We start from the raw sequence: 20,735 nt of genomic DNA on the forward strand, positions 1-20,735 counted from the left end.
ATGCATATAAGTCCTTGAGCATACTCATACCCCCAAAGGCGACACACACACACGCGCACCTATGCACCAAGACAACCAGAAAGGGCTTATCAAGCAATCATTCTTTATTGTGTGATGCTACTTATTTATTTATTTACTTATTTTCGTATAGCGCAGGGCGGCCCAAGGGCATCGTAGCGCTTGTTACAGAAGGCTTTTTGATTACATTCTTTTGTTACATTCTTTAGTTACATACATGGTTACAGGCGTGCAGGCAGAAATAGAAGTTCCAAATAAGGTTACAGCGGAACATTGACTTGGTATGACATGAATTCAGTTCGTTATGCAAAGTACTTAATTAAACAGTTTGGTTTTGAGCAATTTTCTGAAAACTGTATAGGATTGTTTATTTCTTAGAACTGTGGGGAGGGCGTTCCAATTTTTTGGTGCCAAGTATTGGAAGCTTGCGCCACCCGCTTGGGCTCTTTTGAACGAGGGGACGTAGATCTGATTGGTGAGGTGACATCTGGTGGGTCTGGAGGATGTGTAGGGGGTAATCCTTTCGGATAAGTACGGGGAAGCATTGAGTGAGAGGCACTTGGAACAAAACACAAACCCTTTAAAATAAATACACCACCAAAATCATGTAAAACAACAGCAATGTAACAGCTTTAAACTAACAACATAAAAACTAAAAACCAACAAAGATGACTACAATGAATGCCTACAATGACTGTGGAGAGGTGAAGGATAGGCGTTGTCTGACCTGTTCCCGGGTGACCATTTTCCTTCCCTCTACATCTCGAATGCTGTTTCCAGGTCCTAACCAGGTACCAGAAGACTGCAAAAACTACAGCTCAGTATACTGTGGTCTGTGACGAAAATCAGTAACCTGATCTTGTCACGAGGGTATGGGAACCCATCTCGACCTGGGGTGGGCGGCCTACCTGAGTGGAAGGCAGAGCCAGTTGTACTCCAGAGGGGGGCGATGACAATTGAGAGGTCCGGAATTTCTGGCCCTGCCCCAAGTGCCTGTTTGTATATGAATGGTACCCATAAAAATGATAACCAGGCATGTTTCTAGAAACCTGTCCGGACCACCCACAAGAGAGCAGCCCATCAGACCGCCCAGAGTGGGCATTCCAGTCAGCAGTGGTTCATGCAATAAGAAGAGAACTGGTAAGCAAAGAGGCCAAGGATCTGTGCAGCCTTGATGAACATGGCACACAACCAAGAGACAGCAGAACCCACCTCGCACTAGAGGCAGTGACAGAGCCTCTGCACAGAGACTCATATCACTGTGCCACAGAGTGGCTTGCTACAAGACTTACAAATTCCCAAATACTAACCGGGGGGATTTGCCCCAATGTGGCACCCAAACACAAACTGGAATACTCGCCAATGCGGGCTGCCATTGTTGCAGCACAGAGGCCCACGCAGAAGAAAGAGGTGGGCTTTAGCACTCGCTTTGCAACCACTGATCCTTGTAACACCAACAGGGCAGGCAAGATAGAAACCGATTGGTTAAGGCCACAATTCCAATGGGAGAAGGATAAAAAGAGGGACAGAAAACAGGAAGAGGTGGGTTATTTGGGTGAGATCATAGGAGGAACATGTGGAAGACCAGGAGGACAGCAGAAGGAAGGATGGTGGACTGGAGTATGGTGCCGTTTTGAAAAAAAGATGAGGTATCGTTTGGTGAGAGCTAGTGGGACTGTGTGATGAGTTTACATGCCAGAGAAGTGAGTGAGAGTGTTAGAAGTGTAGAGAGTGAGTGGAAGGTAATTGTGAGGAGGGGGAAAGGAGGGTTGCAAAGTATAGGGTGGGGGAAGTAGGGAACAGGACAAAAAAGTCTGAGGGCAAAAAGTCTGAACCCCAAAGGTCTGACCCCGATTTCTTCGTATATATATTATATATATATATATATATATGCAAAGAAATGGGGGGGGGAGAAAAGAAAATCAGACTTTTGGGCTTCAGACTTTTTAGTTCGGTCATTTCACGCAGATCCGGGAAGTAGTAGTAGAATGGAGAGGGGAGAATGGAGGTAGGGAGCAGGAGTAGGTAACATCAGAGGTTGTAATAAGGGAGAGCCATCAGAGGAACAGAGCGGGAAGAATTAGGATGAGAGAAGATGGGTGGAGCTGGAGGGATGAGAGAAGCTGTGAGAGAGGAGAAGAATAGAGAGACATAGGGAGGGGAAGATCAGTGTGCGAAAGGAAGAGGTTTGAGTAGCCCGGACTAGGAAGTCCCTGAGGGAGTTTCAAGAGAAAGGGCGAATCCCTTTAAATACGACCTTATGTTTGGATGGCTTTTACAGTAGGAGTCATTAAGCTTTATACTTATAATTATAGTTAGCACGAGGGTAGTGATGCCTGAGCTAGGATGGAAACTGCTTACGAGAGAGTCATGGGTGGCCATTAGCGCCCTACCAAGGATTTAATGAAAATCCTGAGCCATCTCTGGCAGTTGGCGTGTTCTTTAGGTCATCTGTGACACAGCAATACTAAGTCCACAACTACTCTGACAGATCCCAACACCCCACCCCCCCCTTCTACAAATATAAGCCTCAGTCATGTTTTTCTGAGTCTAAATGTCAGAGAGCAGAAAAGAAAGAAATGCAAGGTGATTTCAGATCCCTCCACACAGAAGGGTAGACAGCAAGATCTCTAGTCGCGCACCTGCCAACCCCTGTGAGCAGAGGCAATAAATAGAGCTTCCTTGTTTCAAGAGGGGCCATCACAGATGCATAGTCCTCAGCCCTGTGTGCAGGTTCTTAAAGTAGACCATGAACGTGCGTGCTCCTGCATGCACCTGCCTGCTCTTCCTCTGCCCAGTACTCCTCACATCACACACTCCATCAGATCAGACCTTTGCATGGCAGCAGGGAAATCCAAAATTCTTGTAAGTCGCAATTTCTGCAGAGTAATTTTAACAATGAAAGCCAGAGCACCCAATCCGCCCCAGCCATATCAGTTACTCTTGCCAGCAGGATTGAGCCTGCCCAAAAAAGGAGGGGATTTACCCTCATCTGTTCTTCAATTGCCCTGACTCCAGTTTCTGTTCCCAAAACACAGAACATAAAGCGGGTTTTACAGAAACTTGGTGTGGGCCTCTTTCTCCAAACGCGTGGAGTTCTGCCCCATGTGGTGTCTCTGCAACAACCTTTCCCAGATACACATGCAGGACTTTTCTTTAACGGTGTTCAGCCAAAAGGGGACGCTACAGCTCAGCACTGGCCCTGCAGTCTGCTCCAGGGCGACTACCCTTTCTCCACTGGATGTGCCCATGGGAGTGAGAAAGAAGATCCCACCCCCAGGTAGCTGAAAACATGGAGAGCCCGCTGAAAGGAAATGACTGCCTGACTGCCCCCGCTACCTATCAGCATGGTTGCCCTCTTGGGAGAATTTATCACCAATTTCCCAGCCCGAGAAACCTTTCTATGGCACCACAGAATGTCTTCATGCCTGCTGATGTTCCAGATAACAGAGCCGCATCTTCAGCAAAGAGGTGAATAGGGGGTTTTACCCCACCCAACCTCGGCGCATCCCAGGCTGCTTCCAGCAATTCACTGGTGCGGTGCTTGATAGCTTGGTGGAACGGGAGTGGCACTAATAAGCACCCCTGCTGCACCCCCTTTGCAACTGGAAATGATTCCAGCACCTGTCCCCTCTCTGCCAGCCATAAAGGATCAGACATAACGCTCAGGGTCCCAAAGCAGGCTCCTATCAATTGAAGCCTAAGTTTGCTTCTGACCTAAAAGCCACATAGAGAGGCTCCCCCTAGCTGACTTACTTGGGTGAAATAAGGGCAAGCACTGCCCTGTTGTACCCACCCCTGTCTCTGAACCTGCAGCAACTGATAGACTCCTCTTTAACAGGACCCAATGCTGAAGTTTTGACAGTGGGAGTATTGAACAGCCCCACACATAGCGGCATGTACAGAAAGACACCCCAGACTGTCAGGTCTTCCAGGCGCCTAGCAGTAGGTCATAGCCTGCGGCAAAGCTTCCACCGGTATAAGTCTAGGGTTTTAATAGTATGTGAGAAATCAGTTTGGTGGGATTTTGGGTGTCTGGTTGGGGAAAGTGATTGGTCCAGCGTTAGTTTCTTCCTTGATAGTCTTGTAGAGGAATTGGTTTCTTCCCCAAGCCACGATGGAGGGAAGATTCTGTGCTTAGCCTGTATTGGAACTTCCAGGCAAAGGGTTCCAGAACTGCCATTCATTCCAGGATCTATAGTGAGTAGGTACTTTAACAAACGATTCCTCTTTGGGAGGCCCTAATCCGGAAAGAAGAAGAAAGACTATATACTGAAGATTTCTGAACATCTCCAAAGCACCCCCTTCTGATCGATACGTGGGAGAGCAGCGTTTGGCCAAGGAGATTGCACAGGAACAGTTCTGAGTGACTGGCAGTAGCACACACACGAGAAGCTCGTCATTATCAGGTTGCCCCGCGAGGGGCAATGTTAAGGTCAGTGGAAACATCTAGCCTGAACGAACAATATCCACCCGGTCGAGGCTGGTGAAAGTATTTCTACAATGCATGCACCCAGTGACAGGACATTTCTCCCAGTGAGATCGGCATCTCCATTGGGCTATTCCATCTGTGCGTGCGCATCCAGAATGAACACTTACCCCGAGAGGGATCAGTGTCCCTGCACCACAAAGCTTTCTATGTGCGCCCATCATGAGACTACGCTACCTCCAGGGTCCTCAGTGTCTCTGCACTGCAAAGCTTTCTATGTGCGCCCATCATGAGACTACGCTAACCTCAGAGGTGTCTCTGCACTGCAAAGTTTCTATGTGTGTCCATCATGAGACCACACTAACCTCCAGGGGCATCAATGTCTCTGCACTGCAAAGCTTTCTATGTAGGCCCATCATGAGACTACGCTAACCTTCAGGGGCATCAATGTCTCTGCACTGCAAAGCTTTCTATGTAGGCCAATCATGAGACCACACTAACCTCCAGGGGCATCAATGTCTCTGCACTGCAAAGCTTTCTATGTAGGCCCATCATGAGACTAAACTAACCTCCAGGGGGAGCAGTGTGTCTGCACTGTGAAGCATTCTATGTGTGCCCATCATTAGACTACGCTAAGCTCCAGAGGGATCAGTGACTCTGCACTGCAAAGCTTTCTATGTAGGCCCATCATGAGACTACGCTAACCTCCAGGGTCCTCAGTGTCTCTGCACTGCAAAGCTTTCTATGTGCACCCATCATGAGACTACGCTAACCTCCAGGGTCCTCAGCGTCTCTGCACTGCAAAACTTTCTATGTGCGTCCATCATGAGACTACGCTACCTCCAGGGTCCTCAGTGTCTCTGCACTGCAAAGCTTTCTATGTGCGCCCATCATGAGACTACGCTACCTCCAGGCACACCAGTTTCTCTGCACTGCAAAGCTTTCTATGTGCGCCCATCATGAGACTACGCTAACCTCCAGGGTCCTCAGTGTCTCTGCACCACAAAGCTTTCTATGTGCACCCATCATGAGACTACGCTTACCTCCAGGGTCCTCAGTGTCTCTGCACTGCAAAGCTTTCTATGTGCGCCCATCATGAGACTACGCTACCTCCAGGGACACCAGTTTCTCTGCACTGCAAAGCTTTCTATGTAGGCCCATCATGAGACTACGCTAACCTCCAGGGTCCTCAGTGTCTCTGCACTGCAAAGCTTTCTATGTGCGCCCATCATGAGACTACGCTAACCTCAGAGGTGTCTCTGCACTGCAAAGTTTCTATGTGTGTCCATCATGAGACCACACTAACCTCCAGGGGCATCAATGTCTCTGCACTGCAAAGCTTTCTATGTAGGCCCATCATGAGACTACGCTAACCTCAGAGGTGTCTCTGCACTGCAAAGTTTCTATGTGTGTCCATCATGAGACCACACTAACCTCCAGGGGCATCAATGTCTCTGCACTGCAAAGCTTTCTATGTGCACCCATCATGAGACTACGCTAACCTCCAGGGTCCTCAGCGTCTCTGCACTGCAAAACTTTCTATGTGCGCCCATCATGAGACTACGCTACCTCCAGGGTCCTCAGTGTCTCTGCACTGCAAAGCTTTCTATGTGCGCCCATCATGAGACTACGCTACCTCCAGGCACACCAGTTTCTCTGCACTGCAAAGCTTTCTATGTGCGCCCATCATGAGACTACGCTAACCTCCAGGGTCCTCAGTGTCTCTGCACCACAAAGCTTTCTATGTGCACCCATCATGAGACTACGCTTACCTCCAGGGTCCTCAGTGTCTCTGCACTGCAAAGCTTTCTATGTGCGCCCATCATGAGACTACGCTACCTCCAGGGACACCAGTTTCTCTGCACTGCAAAGCTTTCTATGTAGGCCCATCATGAGACTAGGCTAACCTCCAGGGTCCTCAGTGTCTCTGCACTGCAAAGCTTTCTATGTGCGCCCATCATGAGACTACGCTACCTCCAGGGACACCAGTTTCTCTGCACTGCAAAGCTTTCTATGTAGGCCCATCATGAGACTACGCTAACCTCAGAGGTGTCTCTGCACTGCAAAGTTTCTATGTGTGTCCATCATGAGACCACACTAACCTCCAGGGGCATCAATGTCTCTGCACTGCAAAGCTTTCTATGTGCACCCATCATGAGACTACGCTAACCTCCAGGGTCCTCAGCGTCTCTGCACTGCAAAACTTTCTATGTGCGCCCATCATGAGACTACGCTACCTCCAGGGTCCTCAGTGTCTCTGCACTGCAAAGCTTTCTATGTGCGCCCATCATGAGACTATGCTACCTCCAGGCACACCAGTTTCTCTGCACTGCAAAGCTTTCTATGTGCGCCCATCATGAGACTACGCTAACCTCCAGGGTCCTCAGTGTCTCTGCACCACAAAGCTTTCTATGTGCACCCATCATGAGACTACGCTTACCTCCAGGGTCCTCAGTGTCTCTGCACTGCAAAGCTTTCTATGTGCGCCCATCATGAGACTACGCTACCTCCAGGGACACCAGTTTCTCTGCACTGCAAAGCTTTCTATGTAGGCCCATCATGAGACTACGCTAACCTCCAGGGTCCTCAGTGTCTCTGCACTGCAAAGCTTTCTATGTGCGCCCATCATGAGACTACGCTAACCTCCAGGGTCCTCAGTGTCTCTGCACCACAAAGCTTTCTATGTGCGCCCATCATGGGACTACGCTACCTCCAGGGACACCAGTTTCTCTGCACTGCAAAGCTTTCTATGTAGGCCCATCATGAGACTACGCTAACCTCCAGGGTCCTCAGTGTCTCTGCACTGCAAAGCTTTCTATGTGCGCCCATCATGAGACTACGCTAACCTCAGAGGTGTCTCTGCACTGCAAAGTTTCTATGTGTGTCCATCATGAGACCACACTAACCTCCAGGGGCATCAATGTCTCTGCACTGCAAAGCTTTCTATGTAGGCCTATCATGAGACTAAGCTAACCTTCAGGGACATCAATGTCTCTGCACTGCAAAGCTTTCTATGTAGGCCAATCATGAGACTAAACTAACCTCCAGGGGGAGCAGTGTGTCTGCACTGTGAAGCATTCTATGTGTGCCCATCATTAGACTACGCTAAGCTCCAGAGGGATCAGTGACTCTGCACTGCAAAGCTTTCCTTTTCCCCCTTTCACGAGACTACACTAACCTCCAGGGGAATCAGTTTCTCTGCACTGCAAAGCTTTCTATGTAGGCCCATCATGAGACTACGCTAACATCCAGGGGGAGCAGTGACTCTGCACTGCAAAGGTTTCTATATGCGCCCATCATGGGACTATGCTAACCTTCAGGGGGAGCAGTGTCTCTGCACTGCAAAGCTTTCTATATGCGCCCATCATGAGACTATGCTAACCTCCAGGGGGAGCAGTGTCTCTGCACTGCAAAGCTTTCTATATGCGCCCATCATGGGACTACGCTAACCTCCAGGGGGAGCAGTGACTATGCACTGCAAAGCTTTCTATGTGTGCCCATCATGAGACTACGCTAACCTCCAGGGTCCTCAGTGTCTCTGCACTGCAAAGCTTTCTATGTGCGCCCATCATGAGACTACGCTAACCTCAGAGGTGTCTCTGCACTGCAAAGTTTCTATGTGTGCCCATCATGAGACCACACTAACCTCCAGGGGCATCAATGTCTCTGCACTGCAAAGCTTTCTATGTAGGCCCATCATGAGACAACGCTAACCCCCAGAGGGAGCAGTGTCTCTGCACTGCGAAGCTTTCTATGTGCGCCCATCATGAGACTACGCTAACCTCCAGGGTCCTCAGTGTCTCTGCACCACAAAGCTTTCTATGTGCGCCCATCATGAGACTACGCTACCTCTAGGGACACCAGTTTCTCTGCACTGCAAAGCTTTCTATGTAGGCCCATCATGAGACTACGCTAACCTCCAGGGTCCTCAGTGTCTCTGCACTGCAAAGCTTTCTATGTGCGCCCATCATGAGACTACGCTAACCTCAGAGGTGTCTCTGCACTGCAAAGTTTCTATGTGTGTCCATCATGAGACCACACTAACCTCCAGGGGCATCAATGTCTCTGCACTGCAAAGCTTTCTATGTAGGCCCATCATGAGACTACGCTAACCTCAGAGGTGTCTCTGCACTGCAAAGTTTCTATGTGTGTCCATCATGAGACCACACTAACCTCCAGGGGCATCAATGTCTCTGCACTGCAAAGCTTTCTATGTGCACCCATCATGAGACTACGCTAACCTCCAGGGTCCTCAGCGTCTCTGCACTGCAAAACTTTCTATGTGCGCCCATCATGAGACTACGCTACCTCCAGGGTCCTCAGTGTCTCTGCACTGCAAAGCTTTCTATGTGCGCCCATCATGAGACTACGCTACCTCCAGGCACACCAGTTTCTCTGCACTGCAAAGCTTTCTATGTGCGCCCATCATGAGACTATGCTAACCTCCAGGGTCCTCAGTGTCTCTGCACCACAAAGCTTTCTATGTGCACCCATCATGAGACTACGCTTACCTCCAGGGTCCTCAGTGTCTCTGCACTGCAAAGCTTTCTATGTGCGCCCATCATGAGACTACGCTACCTCCAGGGACACCAGTTTCTCTGCACTGCAAAACTTTCTATGTAGGCCCATCATGAGACTACGCTAACCTCCAGGGTCCTCAGTGTCTCTGCACTGCAAAGCTTTCTATGTGCGCCCATCATGAGACTACGCTAACCTCCAGGGTCCTCAGTGTCTCTGCACCACAAAACTTTCTATGTGCGCCCATCATGAGACTACGCTACCTCCAGGGACACCAGTTTCTCTGCACTGCAAAGCTTTCTATGTAGGCCCATCATGAGACTACGCTAACCTCCAGGGTCCTCAGTGTCTCTGCACTGCAAAGCTTTCTATGTGCGCCCATCATGAGACTACGCTAACCTTCAGGGACATCAATGTCTCTGCACTGCAAAGCTTTCTATGTAGGCCAATCATGAGACTAAACTAACCTCCAGGGGGAGCAGTGTGTCTGCACTGTGAAGCATTCTATGTGTGCCCATCATTAGACTACGCTAAGCTCCAGAGGGATCAGTGACTCTGCACTGCAAAGCTTTCCTTTTCCCCCTTTCACGAGACTACACTAACCTCCAGGGGAATCAGTTTCTCTGCACTGCAAAGCTTTCTATGTAGGCCCATCATGAGACTACGCTAACATCCAGGGGGAGCAGTGACCCTGCACTGCAAAGGTTTCTATATGCGCCCATCATGAGACTATGCTAACCTCCAGGGGGAGCAGTGTCTCTGCACTGCAAAGCTTTCTATATGCGCCCATCATGGGACTACGCTAACCTCCAGGGGGAGCAGTGACTCTGCACTGCAAAGCTTTCTATGTGTGCCCATCATGAGACTACGCTAACCTCCAGGGTCCTCAGTGTCTCTGCACTGCAAAGCTTTCTATGTGCGCCCATCATGAGACTACACTAACCTCAGAGGTGTCTCTGCACTGCAAAGTTTCTATGTGTGCCCATCATGAGACCACACTAACCTCCAGAGGCATCAATGTCTCTGCACTGCAAAGCTTTCTATGTAGGCCCATCATGAGACTACGCTAACCTCAGAGGTGTCTCTGCACTGCAAAGCTTTCTATATGCGCCCATCATGGGACTACGCTAACCTCCAGGGGGAGCAGTGTCTCTGCACTGCAAAGCTTTCTATGTAGGCCCATCATGAGACTAAACTAACCTCCAGGGGGAGCAGTGTCTCTGCACTGCAAAGCTTTCTATGTGGGCCCATCATGAGACTACGCTAACCTCCAGGGGGAGCAGTGTCTCCGCACTGCAAAGCTCTCTATGTAGGCCCATCATGAGACAACGCTAACCTCCAGGGGGAGCAGTGTCTCTGCACTGCAAAGCTTTCTATATGCGCCCATCATGAGACTACGCTAACCTCCAGGGGGAGCAGTGACTGCAATGCAAAGCTTTCTAGGTGCGCCCATCATGAGACTACGCTAACCTCCAGGGGCATCAATGTCTCTGCACTGCAAAGCTTTCTATGTAGGCCCATCATGAGACAACGCTAACCCCCAGAGGGAGCAGTGTCTCTGCACTGCGAAGCTTTCTATGTGCGCCCATCATGAGACTACGCTAACCTCCAGGGTCCTCAGTGTCTCTGCACCACAAAGCTTTCTATGTGCGCCCATCATGAGACTACGCTACCTCTAGGGACACCAGTTTCTCTGCACTGCAAAGCTTTCTATGTAGGCCCATCATGAGACTACGCTAACCTCCAGGGTCCTCAGTGTCTCTGCACTGCAAAGCTTTCTATGTGCGCCCATCATGAGACTACGCTAACCTCAGAGGTGTCTCTGCACTGCAAAGTTTCTATGTGTGTCCATCATGAGACCACACTAACCTCCAGGGGCATCAATGTCTCTGCACTGCAAAGCTTTCTATGTAGGCCCATCATGAGACTACGCTAACCTCAGAGGTGTCTCTGCACTGCAAAGTTTCTATGTGTGTCCATCATGAGACCACACTAACCTCCAGGGGCATCAATGTCTCTGCACTGCAAAGCTTTCTATGTGCACCCATCATGAGACTACGCTAACCTCCAGGGTCCTCAGCGTCTCTGCACTGCAAAACTTTCTATGTGCGCCCATCATGAGACTACGCTACCTCCAGGGTCCTCAGTGTCTCTGCACTGCAAAGCTTTCTATGTGCGCCCATCATGAGACTACGCTACCTCCAGGCACACCAGTTTCTCTGCACTGCAAAGCTTTCTATGTGCGCCCATCATGAGACTATGCTAACCTCCAGGGTCCTCAGTGTCTCTGCACCACAAAGCTTTCTATGTGCACCCATCATGAGACTACGCTTACCTCCAGGGTCCTCAGTGTCTCTGCACTGCAAAGCTTTCTATGTGCGCCCATCATGAGACTACGCTACCTCCAGGGACACCAGTTTCTCTGCACTGCAAAACTTTCTATGTAGGCCCATCATGAGACTACGCTAACCTCCAGGGTCCTCAGTGTCTCTGCACTGCAAAGCTTTCTATGTGCGCCCATCATGAGACTACGCTAACCTCCAGGGTCCTCAGTGTCTCTGCACCACAAAACTTTCTATGTGCGCCCATCATGAGACTACGCTACCTCCAGGGACACCAGTTTCTCTGCACTGCAAAGCTTTCTATGTAGGCCCATCATGAGACTACGCTAACCTCCAGGGTCCTCAGTGTCTCTGCACTGCAAAGCTTTCTATGTGCGCCCATCATGAGACTACGCTAACCTTCAGGGACATCAATGTCTCTGCACTGCAAAGCTTTCTATGTAGGCCAATCATGAGACTAAACTAACCTCCAGGGGGAGCAGTGTGTCTGCACTGTGAAGCATTCTATGTGTGCCCATCATTAGACTACGCTAAGCTCCAGAGGGATCAGTGACTCTGCACTGCAAAGCTTTCCTTTTCCCCCTTTCACGAGACTACACTAACCTCCAGGGGAATCAGTTTCTCTGCACTGCAAAGCTTTCTATGTAGGCCCATCATGAGACTACGCTAACATCCAGGGGGAGCAGTGACCCTGCACTGCAAAGGTTTCTATATGCGCCCATCATGAGACTATGCTAACCTCCAGGGGGAGCAGTGTCTCTGCACTGCAAAGCTTTCTATATGCGCCCATCATGGGACTACGCTAACCTCCAGGGGGAGCAGTGACTCTGCACTGCAAAGCTTTCTATGTGTGCCCATCATGAGACTACGCTAACCTCCAGGGTCCTCAGTGTCTCTGCACTGCAAAGCTTTCTATGTGCGCCCATCATGAGACTACACTAACCTCAGAGGTGTCTCTGCACTGCAAAGTTTCTATGTGTGCCCATCATGAGACCACACTAACCTCCAGGGGCATCAATGTCTCTGCACTGCAAAGCTTTCTATGTAGGCCCATCATGAGACTACGCTAACCTCAGAGGTGTCTCTGCACTGCAAAGCTTTCTATATGCGCCCATCATGGGACTACGCTAACCTCCAGGGGGAGCAGTGTCTCTGCACTGCAAAGCTTTCTATGTAGGCCCATCATGAGACTAAACTAACCTCCAGGGGGAGCAGTGTCTCTGCACTGCAAAGCTTTCTATGTGGGCCCATCATGAGACTACGCTAACCTCCAGGGGGAGCAGTGTCTCCGCACTGCAAAGCTCTCTATGTAGGCCCATCATGAGACAACGCTAACCTCCAGGGGGAGCAGTGTCTCTGCACTGCAAAGCTTTCTATATGCGCCCATCATGAGACTACGCTAACCTCCAGGGGGAGCAGTGACTGCAATGCAAAGCTTTCTAGGTGCGCCCATCATGAGACTACGCTAACCTCCAGGGGGAGCAGTGTCTCTGCACTGCAAAGCTCTCTATGTAGGCCCATCATGAGACAACGCTAACCTCCAGAGGGAGCAGTGTCTCTGCACTGCGAAGCTTTCTATATGCGCCCATCATGAGACTATGCTAACCTCCAGCGGCATCAATGTCTCTGCACTGCAAAGCTTTCTATGTAGGCCCATCATGAGACTAAACTAACCTCCAGGGGGAGCAGTGTCTCTGCACTGCAAAGCTTTCTATGTGCGCCCATCAAACTTGCCAACTGAGAGATAGCAATGGCAGGATGACACAAAAGACTGAATAATTAGCTAGATCAGGTCGGAAGGACAAGGACAATTACCAATAGTATCCTGACCCCGAATTACACCAAGCATCATGAGACTACCGGCAAATAGACAGCGAGGGAGTAGGAGACAGCCAATCGACAGCACCAAATCAAATGGGGGACCAGACAAACCACTTCCCATTACACTGGGTAAAATACAACATAGCCAGGAATGCGCCGCACCATCGTCCACAACAGTTAGATGGAAAGGAAAGTAGCAACTAAGCGTAACCACAGGAACACTAGTTATATAGGAAGGATCTGCAAGGATTAGGAGAAACAAACCACTAACCCTTCCTCAAACCTCTGCATACCTAATTCATCGGAAAATCTACACAAGCATCTCTCGTCCAGCAAACCGCACACACTTCACCATACCGCAACAACAACATACAAACAACACATAAACCACACCAACAGCACACAAGGTCTCGCTTCGGTCCGATACTCACACCAAAGCTGCGGGGTTCAGAAGCTCCTGCGGCTTGTCATCATGGCGCCCGACAGAGACAGGCCGAACACACACACACAGTGAAGAAGCTCACAAATTCATACTTGCACCACCCAGACACACACTGAAAGACTGATGGAAAAATACAGACACACACAGGCACGACACAGTAACAGACATTTGAACATATATCAAATCTACAGAACACAGAAATTAAACACATCTATCTACACACACTCATGCGATCCACAAGCAAGGACACCCAAGAAGGCACACTGGCAAGGTGACGCATTCATAAATACAGAAACATAAGGGCACGCGCATGCGGCTGCGGCCTATGAAAGATGCCCATCAATGCACTCACCTCCCCCTGTGTAGATCAGCTCTGTGATGAGCCCCCCCAACCCACCAGTGGTGAAAGCATAAGAAAGACCTAGTGATTCTCTGAAGGGCTGGTCCAAATTACCGCCAGCAGTGCGAAATAGGGGATATTTGCTGTATATTCCAAATCTGCGATCAACAGGACCCAGGGTGTTGCTAGAAAAGGTCTAATGTTTTTTATTTGCTGTCTTCTCTGTATAAGACAAGAAATCCCCGTTGTTACTTGTTACTCCACAGTGGTAAAAAAAAAAACCATCAAATGCACTATATTATCTGCATTAAAGCTCTTCTGCTTTTACTGCTTGGAAGAATAAGTGACACACTATTTGGAAAACATTGAAATGAATGGTCCCAACGTCTTATATTATTCTTCGACCACAATCCTCACCATCCAATGATATTGCCACTGGCCAATTACACCTACCAAGTGACCTCCTCCCCAGCGAAAAGCCCTCCTGTTGTAAAGCCTTATGCTAGACATTCAGGATGCATCACTGAAGTACAGACCAGCTGTAGTCTAGGTTTGGTTCCAGGTAGGCTTTATTCACATGAGTACAATCTGTACAATACTCCAGTTACTCTTCATGTATTTACAGCATGCGTAGACATGGACAGGAACATAGGAAGGTATAAACATCACTAACAAAGGAGCAGACCCACCGGCCATCCATTCAACCCAGCTCAGGCCCCCAACTGACACTCACAGAACATTCACACACAGATCCACCCAACATTCTCCTGAGCTGCATTCATGCACCAACATTCTACAGCAAACATCCAGGCCAGTGGCAGGACAAGACTACATTACAACATCTCCCTTTCATAACAGACTCACTGCAGACTCACCACAACACCTCCCGGTTGAGAAGTCCTTTACTCGCACTGAGACGACTCGGTATATTCCTATGGAAAAGTTAGGGGATTTTTGTTTGTTTCAGGAGGTTCTGCACTGGGACAGCCGATAAGTCAAATAGCACTTTAACCTAAAAGGCTCCAGTCTTGGCATCCTCGTTACGTAATAGCAGAGAGCTGAGTGGCTCTCAGGGGGACACTCCCCTGACTTCCAGGATGGTGTGTGACCAAACAGCCTTCCAGGGAGAACCTGTGATCCATGAAACACCCTTAGACTGAGAGGCACGTCAGGTGGAGGCACAAAGAGCCCCACTCGAAGCTTTGCAACCAGCCACCTGAGGAACAAGTGGCTACTTCCGCTCACCCTCCTGCTTCCCCCCTCATAGTAAATGTCTGACAGGCTGCAGTCTCAGATGGGCATGTGCCCTCACTTTCATGACAGTGAGGTCACTTGGCAAAGAAACCATCTTTCTGCCGCAGATGATCCTGGGTCCACGCAGCTTGAAATATGAGGTGCTAGTCATTTGGGGGTGACATAAGCCCCACCACCACACAATGAATCGACTACGCCTTCGGTTTAAAGATAATTGTGGTAATTACGAGGCTGTGTTAATCAGTGTGCCCTTAAAAACTGATAGGATGTTAGAATGTGGTATTGCACCTCTTCAGCTTCACCCCTTTGTAGTTGGAAGGTGGAGCTTAGGCCGCATAGACTAAAGGGTGCGCAAAAGATGAAGACATCCACGATGCTAACGTCCACCCACCATAGAGAATGCATAAAACAGACATGCATACGAAAGAGCAAGCATAAAGCAGTCGCCCCATAAGAAGGGACAAATAAATCTGCCCCCCTCTAGAAGTCTCCCATAAACAGGGACGGCGTCACAGCCTTTTAACCTTATCAAATGCAAGGGGCCTAGACTCTCAGGGGGGGGCAGCAACTGGCCCCATATTGCCAGTCATCAGTCTAATCACTGCAATATATTCCTTCATATATTACTTATATGTTCTGTGGCTTACAGTGAGCACTTTGAGCAATCGCCTTACAAGCTGCATTTGCTTGAGCCCGTCCGGCTGTCACTTCCATTGGGGAAAACAGAAGTGTTATCACTGTGTTGCTTTTAAACGCTGGTTCATCCATGTTATCCACTTGCTTATAAAGAAGGATTCATAGCTATTCAGCAGGCATTCAGTGTTCCAACTCCCTGCTGGCTCACTGTCTCGTGATAATTGGCGGCTATTAACCTTCTCTTTATCTCCATTATAATCTAAGCCCCACACAGGTGCCTCAGACTGCTTTCCGCTCTAAGCAAGAGGGCTGCCAACCATCATGTTGAAATGCACCCCTGCACATCTTCACCCGGCCTTGCCCATGAACTGCAACACCTCATGAAAGGACACCTGCGAATCTCATCCCAAGTATAAGGTCGCCCACCAAACTCACCACAATCTTGCCACCAGCTCCTTGACTCTTGACGCTGACACCCAGCCACTGGTTCTCCTTGCTCTCCTTGCTTTCATCCACTGAAACCAGAAAAACACAACAATAATGATGAGAGGAAGAAACAAGTCCCTGGTATTTCTAAACTCTTATATCAGTATAAGCTACCCTCCTATCCCACCATCATTCCCGCACCTGGTTCACACAAAACATATTGAGTCCCTGATTAATCTTCCCACCCATTAGGATGTACGTGTTGTTTCCCCATCTTTAGCCTCTCACTGGTGTTCTGTTCGCCCACTGGTGAATCAGTACCTTGACCAAGGCCGGCTTTAAGGGCAGCAGCGCCCTGGGCGCATTGGCGCCCCCCCTCACCCTCTGCGCGCCCCTGGTTAACAGGGGGCGGGGCAGAAGGGGGCGGGGCCAGGATGGGACACTTTTATTATTTCCTTTTTATAAACCTCCTCGCTCCTGCGAGGAGGTAATGATATGGATAGGGCGCGTCAGCACCCTATTGTCATTAAATGAGCCCGCTGCCGCGGGTGCATTTAATGACAATGTGGCACCTGCCACGCCTTCTGCCTCTACGCCAGCTCGAGGGAGCCCTTGAAAGACTCCCCCGAGCTGGCGTGGTGGGGGGGCTAATGGCACCTTTTGTCATTAAAGGCGCCTGCAGCGGCGGGCGCTTTTAACTGCAAAAGGCCTCCTGCTGCGCCTTCTCCTACAACGCCAGCTCAGGGGAACCCCCTCAGCTGGCATGGTGGGGGCTAATGGCACCCTGGGGGATGTGGCACCCCGGGCAGTCACCCGGCTTGCCCCCCACCCCAGCCACCAAGGCCGGTTCTGACCTCGACATACAGATGTGTCAGTACAATGCACAAACACACCGCTTCGCTTATAACCAGTCCTCCCCACTCTGCATATGAACCTAGCCCAAAGATATGTATTTTAAGCTGCTGTACAGGCTCGGACTGGCCTAAATGGCAATAGTACAATACGGCAAAGCCTGTACCAAAAATGCAAAATGACAGTGTGGGCCACTTATTTGGGTCAAAGTGAGCCATTTTTTTGGCCCAGTTTGATAAGCTACTTCCCCATGTGGCTAGTAGTTTTGACTATTGTTACTGAATGAATATTCTTTCAAATGCACAATTTGCATCACATTTGATCAAAAACCTCCCCCTACTACTCAGTCTGTCACAAAAGGAATGAATTGCCATTGGCAACTGTGGGTCACTTTTTCATTGGTGCCCGAAACAATTTTCTGCCCCCGTCCGACCCTGCCGGGGTACACCGCCAGGTGCATGCCACCGGTTTCAGATGTGGTTGGCACCTGGCGAATGGATGTCACGAAGCAGCGCTATGACAACGACTTGGAAGTTTTGCAATACAAGCGAAATCATTTTACTTCACTGTTTGGTAAAATAAGAGTCTGAACAATCCAAAACATTACGCTTAGCAACCCCAATCGCGCCTCATCTCTCCTAACTAAAACCTAGAAAAGATGCACTCGATACCGTTATAGTCCATGAGTCCACTATGAGATAGTCCATGAGGCTATCTCATAGTCTATGAAATAAGTAATATTTTTGGCCGCTAGAGGGCGCCCGAGTATCTACAGCGGCCTTAAACGGTGTCGCGGTAGATCCTTGGTGTGTGTTTGCATATACCTTTTCGTCATCAATTTGGCTTGGCTCTGCAGCTGCACATGTTCCTCGTTTCCGTAAAACTCCCATCGCCTGAAATTCAAGCAGAGGAGTGAGTCCCTCACGCTGTGCTGTGCCTTTGACACCCCAACACGCAGATTGATGGTTGGGTGATGAGCCTCGTGGTGCCTGCGTTCTGTTTGTTTCATTATGACAGTTTGCTTGTGTCATAATCACAGCAAATGAGGAATAACACAGTTATTTGTTCACTTGCTATGAATCTCAGGGCCTTAAGTGGGCTGAGGCTAGCCCTGGCTCAGCCCAGCAGTCTCCAAATATTGTCCCAGAGCCAAGGCTTTGTTTGCCGGCACTCCCCCGCAACTGACCTTCCTGACCAGATGTCTTCCCTACAGCAATGGATATAAAAATATGAGCCAGGAGTAGATGTCCTATGCTGCTATCACATGGTCTTTCCCCTTTTTGTAATGTGGTGGCAGGTGAAGAACAAACAATGGTCTGGAGGCTTGCCAGGGGTTAAGATTAATTCTAAACCTATCAGCCATCATATGTTTTGCGTTTCTGTTGTCACCCCCAGTGGGACGGGTATGCCCAGATGTGGGCCCTGGCCTAGGGTGACCAGACACCCAGGTTTTCCTGGGACAGTCCGGGTCGAACAAGGCAGAATACTTACTGACTGTGCCACAGAGACTGGCTTGGAAATGATTGTACTGCAAGCTATGTAATATCAATTAGAGCTCACGCTCGTTTTCAATTACCATGCCACGATTCACAGACAAAACTGCACAAATGATATTATATACAGTATATAGAAAGGAGAAGTGCTGGAAATATGGTTGGGGGTGGTTGTGAGGGCGTGTTGGGGGAGGGGCGGTAATTGGTGGGCTGCGATGGGGTAGTCCCTCTTTTATGTTGTTGGCCGTCCCGGTTTTTTGTTTTGAAAATCTGGTCACCCTACCCTACCCTGGCCCCTGTGAGAGGATGGTGACCAGTGCTGCAAATGGAAAAGAAAATGACTCTGGGGTACCACTCACTATGGGTTTGGGGAGTGGTTTGAATGATGGCGAATGACTGAGGGCGGGACTAAATTCAGAGACCTGCATCGCAAGCGATAGGCTGAGTGATGTCATTTGCTAACACATGCCCACCAAACAAGGCACTTCAACAAAATACATTACTGTGTTCCTTTTCTGTAGTGCTTAAATGTGCCATTTACCAGTGTGATTTGAATACACAGTTACTTTCTGCATATGGATTATTTAGGGAAATCTACATTGAGCATATACAGTTTAATGTCATATTAATGTAACATAGCATGTATCTTGTGTACAGATAAATATGCAGAATGTTATTTTCTAAGCACATATCAGTGTATGTTTGTCCTCACTTGCTACCTGTTACACCACTGAAGTTTGTTGGGATCACCCAAACCACTGACCCGGGCTCGAGTGCCATTGGTGACAAAGTATGTGAAGTGTACATCCCGCTGGGAGGGTCCAAACATGGTGAAATGTGTGCGCGCTTGTCTGTCTGTGAGCTTAATGAACATCCATGAGAGTTGTCGATCTCAAAACGATTCTGCTTTAGATTACGTCAAATTCCCCAATCTTTTGCCGATTTCCAACACTGCCTGTTTGAAAGCAGATTTCTCTAACATCCTCTTTTTGCCTCTTAGCTGTGTGGGTTCTGCAGCACTGCCAACTAATCAGCAGCCATCAGGCAGACGTTAAACTTGCATTGGTGCTCACAGAAGAAATAGATCATTGGTTTTCATCTAAGAGCAACCCTTTTTCACGAAGGCAGGACATTTTGTGAAACAAAATGGTGTGCATTCCTGACAAAATATGCAACTTTTTTTTTTTTAAAGAAGAACATTATTTAATTGTATTACCATTGTAAACTGCCCTTTTAAAAATTGTACAATGTTCCTTCTTAGTGATCACTTCTTGTATACATTATAGTTATAGTAAGAACGATAAGAATGTTATACTTCCCTTATTGGGCAAAGCAAATGATCAAAATGCACAAAAAACATATAAACTATTTTCTTATAGAAGTTATGTTGCATTGATTTTATTTATTTATTAAACGGTAATAGGGGGCCGTGTGATGCAGCATATGGCGGGGGTCACAGAGATAAAAATACAATTGGTCCCAAAGCTGCTAATTTGTTATTTTAGAAATCACATTTTTCTTGTTCAAATGCGTGTACCCAGAAAACAGATATCAATGCTAACTTCCATTAACGGTCTGAATGTAAACATACATTTTTACAAAAAAGACAATTTATTTTGTTGTTTCATTGAAAATTGAGTTTCCATATATCAAAACGAATTAAAAAAAGAAAACAATTGTAAGAAATTGTTTTTAGAAAACACAAAAAACAAACAAATGTTCCAAGACTTTAAATTGGAGTTTGAAAATTCAAAACAGTGCATACAGAACAAATTATAATACAAAACATACTCAGTCTGGCTCAATATTCTTTGAAAAAAGGTGTTCAAGCAAGTTGTTTTGGTGAATTCACAATTTACAACCAAATTGATTTGTCAGTTTCACAGTTTAGCTTTTACTCTAAACAGGTCTGCCTATTTTTCTGGAAAAGCTTTATGAAAAGACAAAGGTTCTCATTCCGATATGAGCAGTTTATTGCACTCCCATTGTACTATTTCAGAATAACAGTATGAGAAAAGGGAGCGGGGGATAATAGCACAAATGAGGGATCCTGGCTGCTTTGCTTAGCAACAGATAATTTTGGGAACTAAGGGATGACCGCATATCTTTATATTTTTCAAGTATGTCTATGATAAAAGGGTTGTATGATTGAATAACTGATTAA

General features: G+C 48.2%; 1 protein-coding gene across 4 annotated transcripts in view; it reads right to left on the minus strand.

The window, feature by feature from the left end:
• ITGA7 (integrin subunit alpha 7) overlaps nucleotides 1–20,735 on the minus strand; it is a 438,414-nt gene that overhangs the window by 200,037 nt on the left and 217,642 nt on the right. For all 4 annotated transcript variants that reach the window (XM_069653721.1, XM_069653720.1, XM_069653723.1 and 1 more), the window contains exon 3: nucleotides 16,236–16,315. In XM_069653721.1, the coding sequence (XP_069509822.1) occupies nucleotides 16,236–16,315 (80 nt within the window). The remainder of the gene's footprint in view (nucleotides 1–16,235; nucleotides 16,316–20,735) is intronic.

The sequence above is a fragment of the Ambystoma mexicanum genome, chromosome 3q (assembly GCF_040938575.1).
Source record: "Ambystoma mexicanum isolate Mex_15411 chromosome 3q, UKY_AmexF1_1, whole genome shotgun sequence".
NCBI lineage: Eukaryota > Metazoa > Chordata > Amphibia > Caudata > Ambystomatidae > Ambystoma > Ambystoma mexicanum.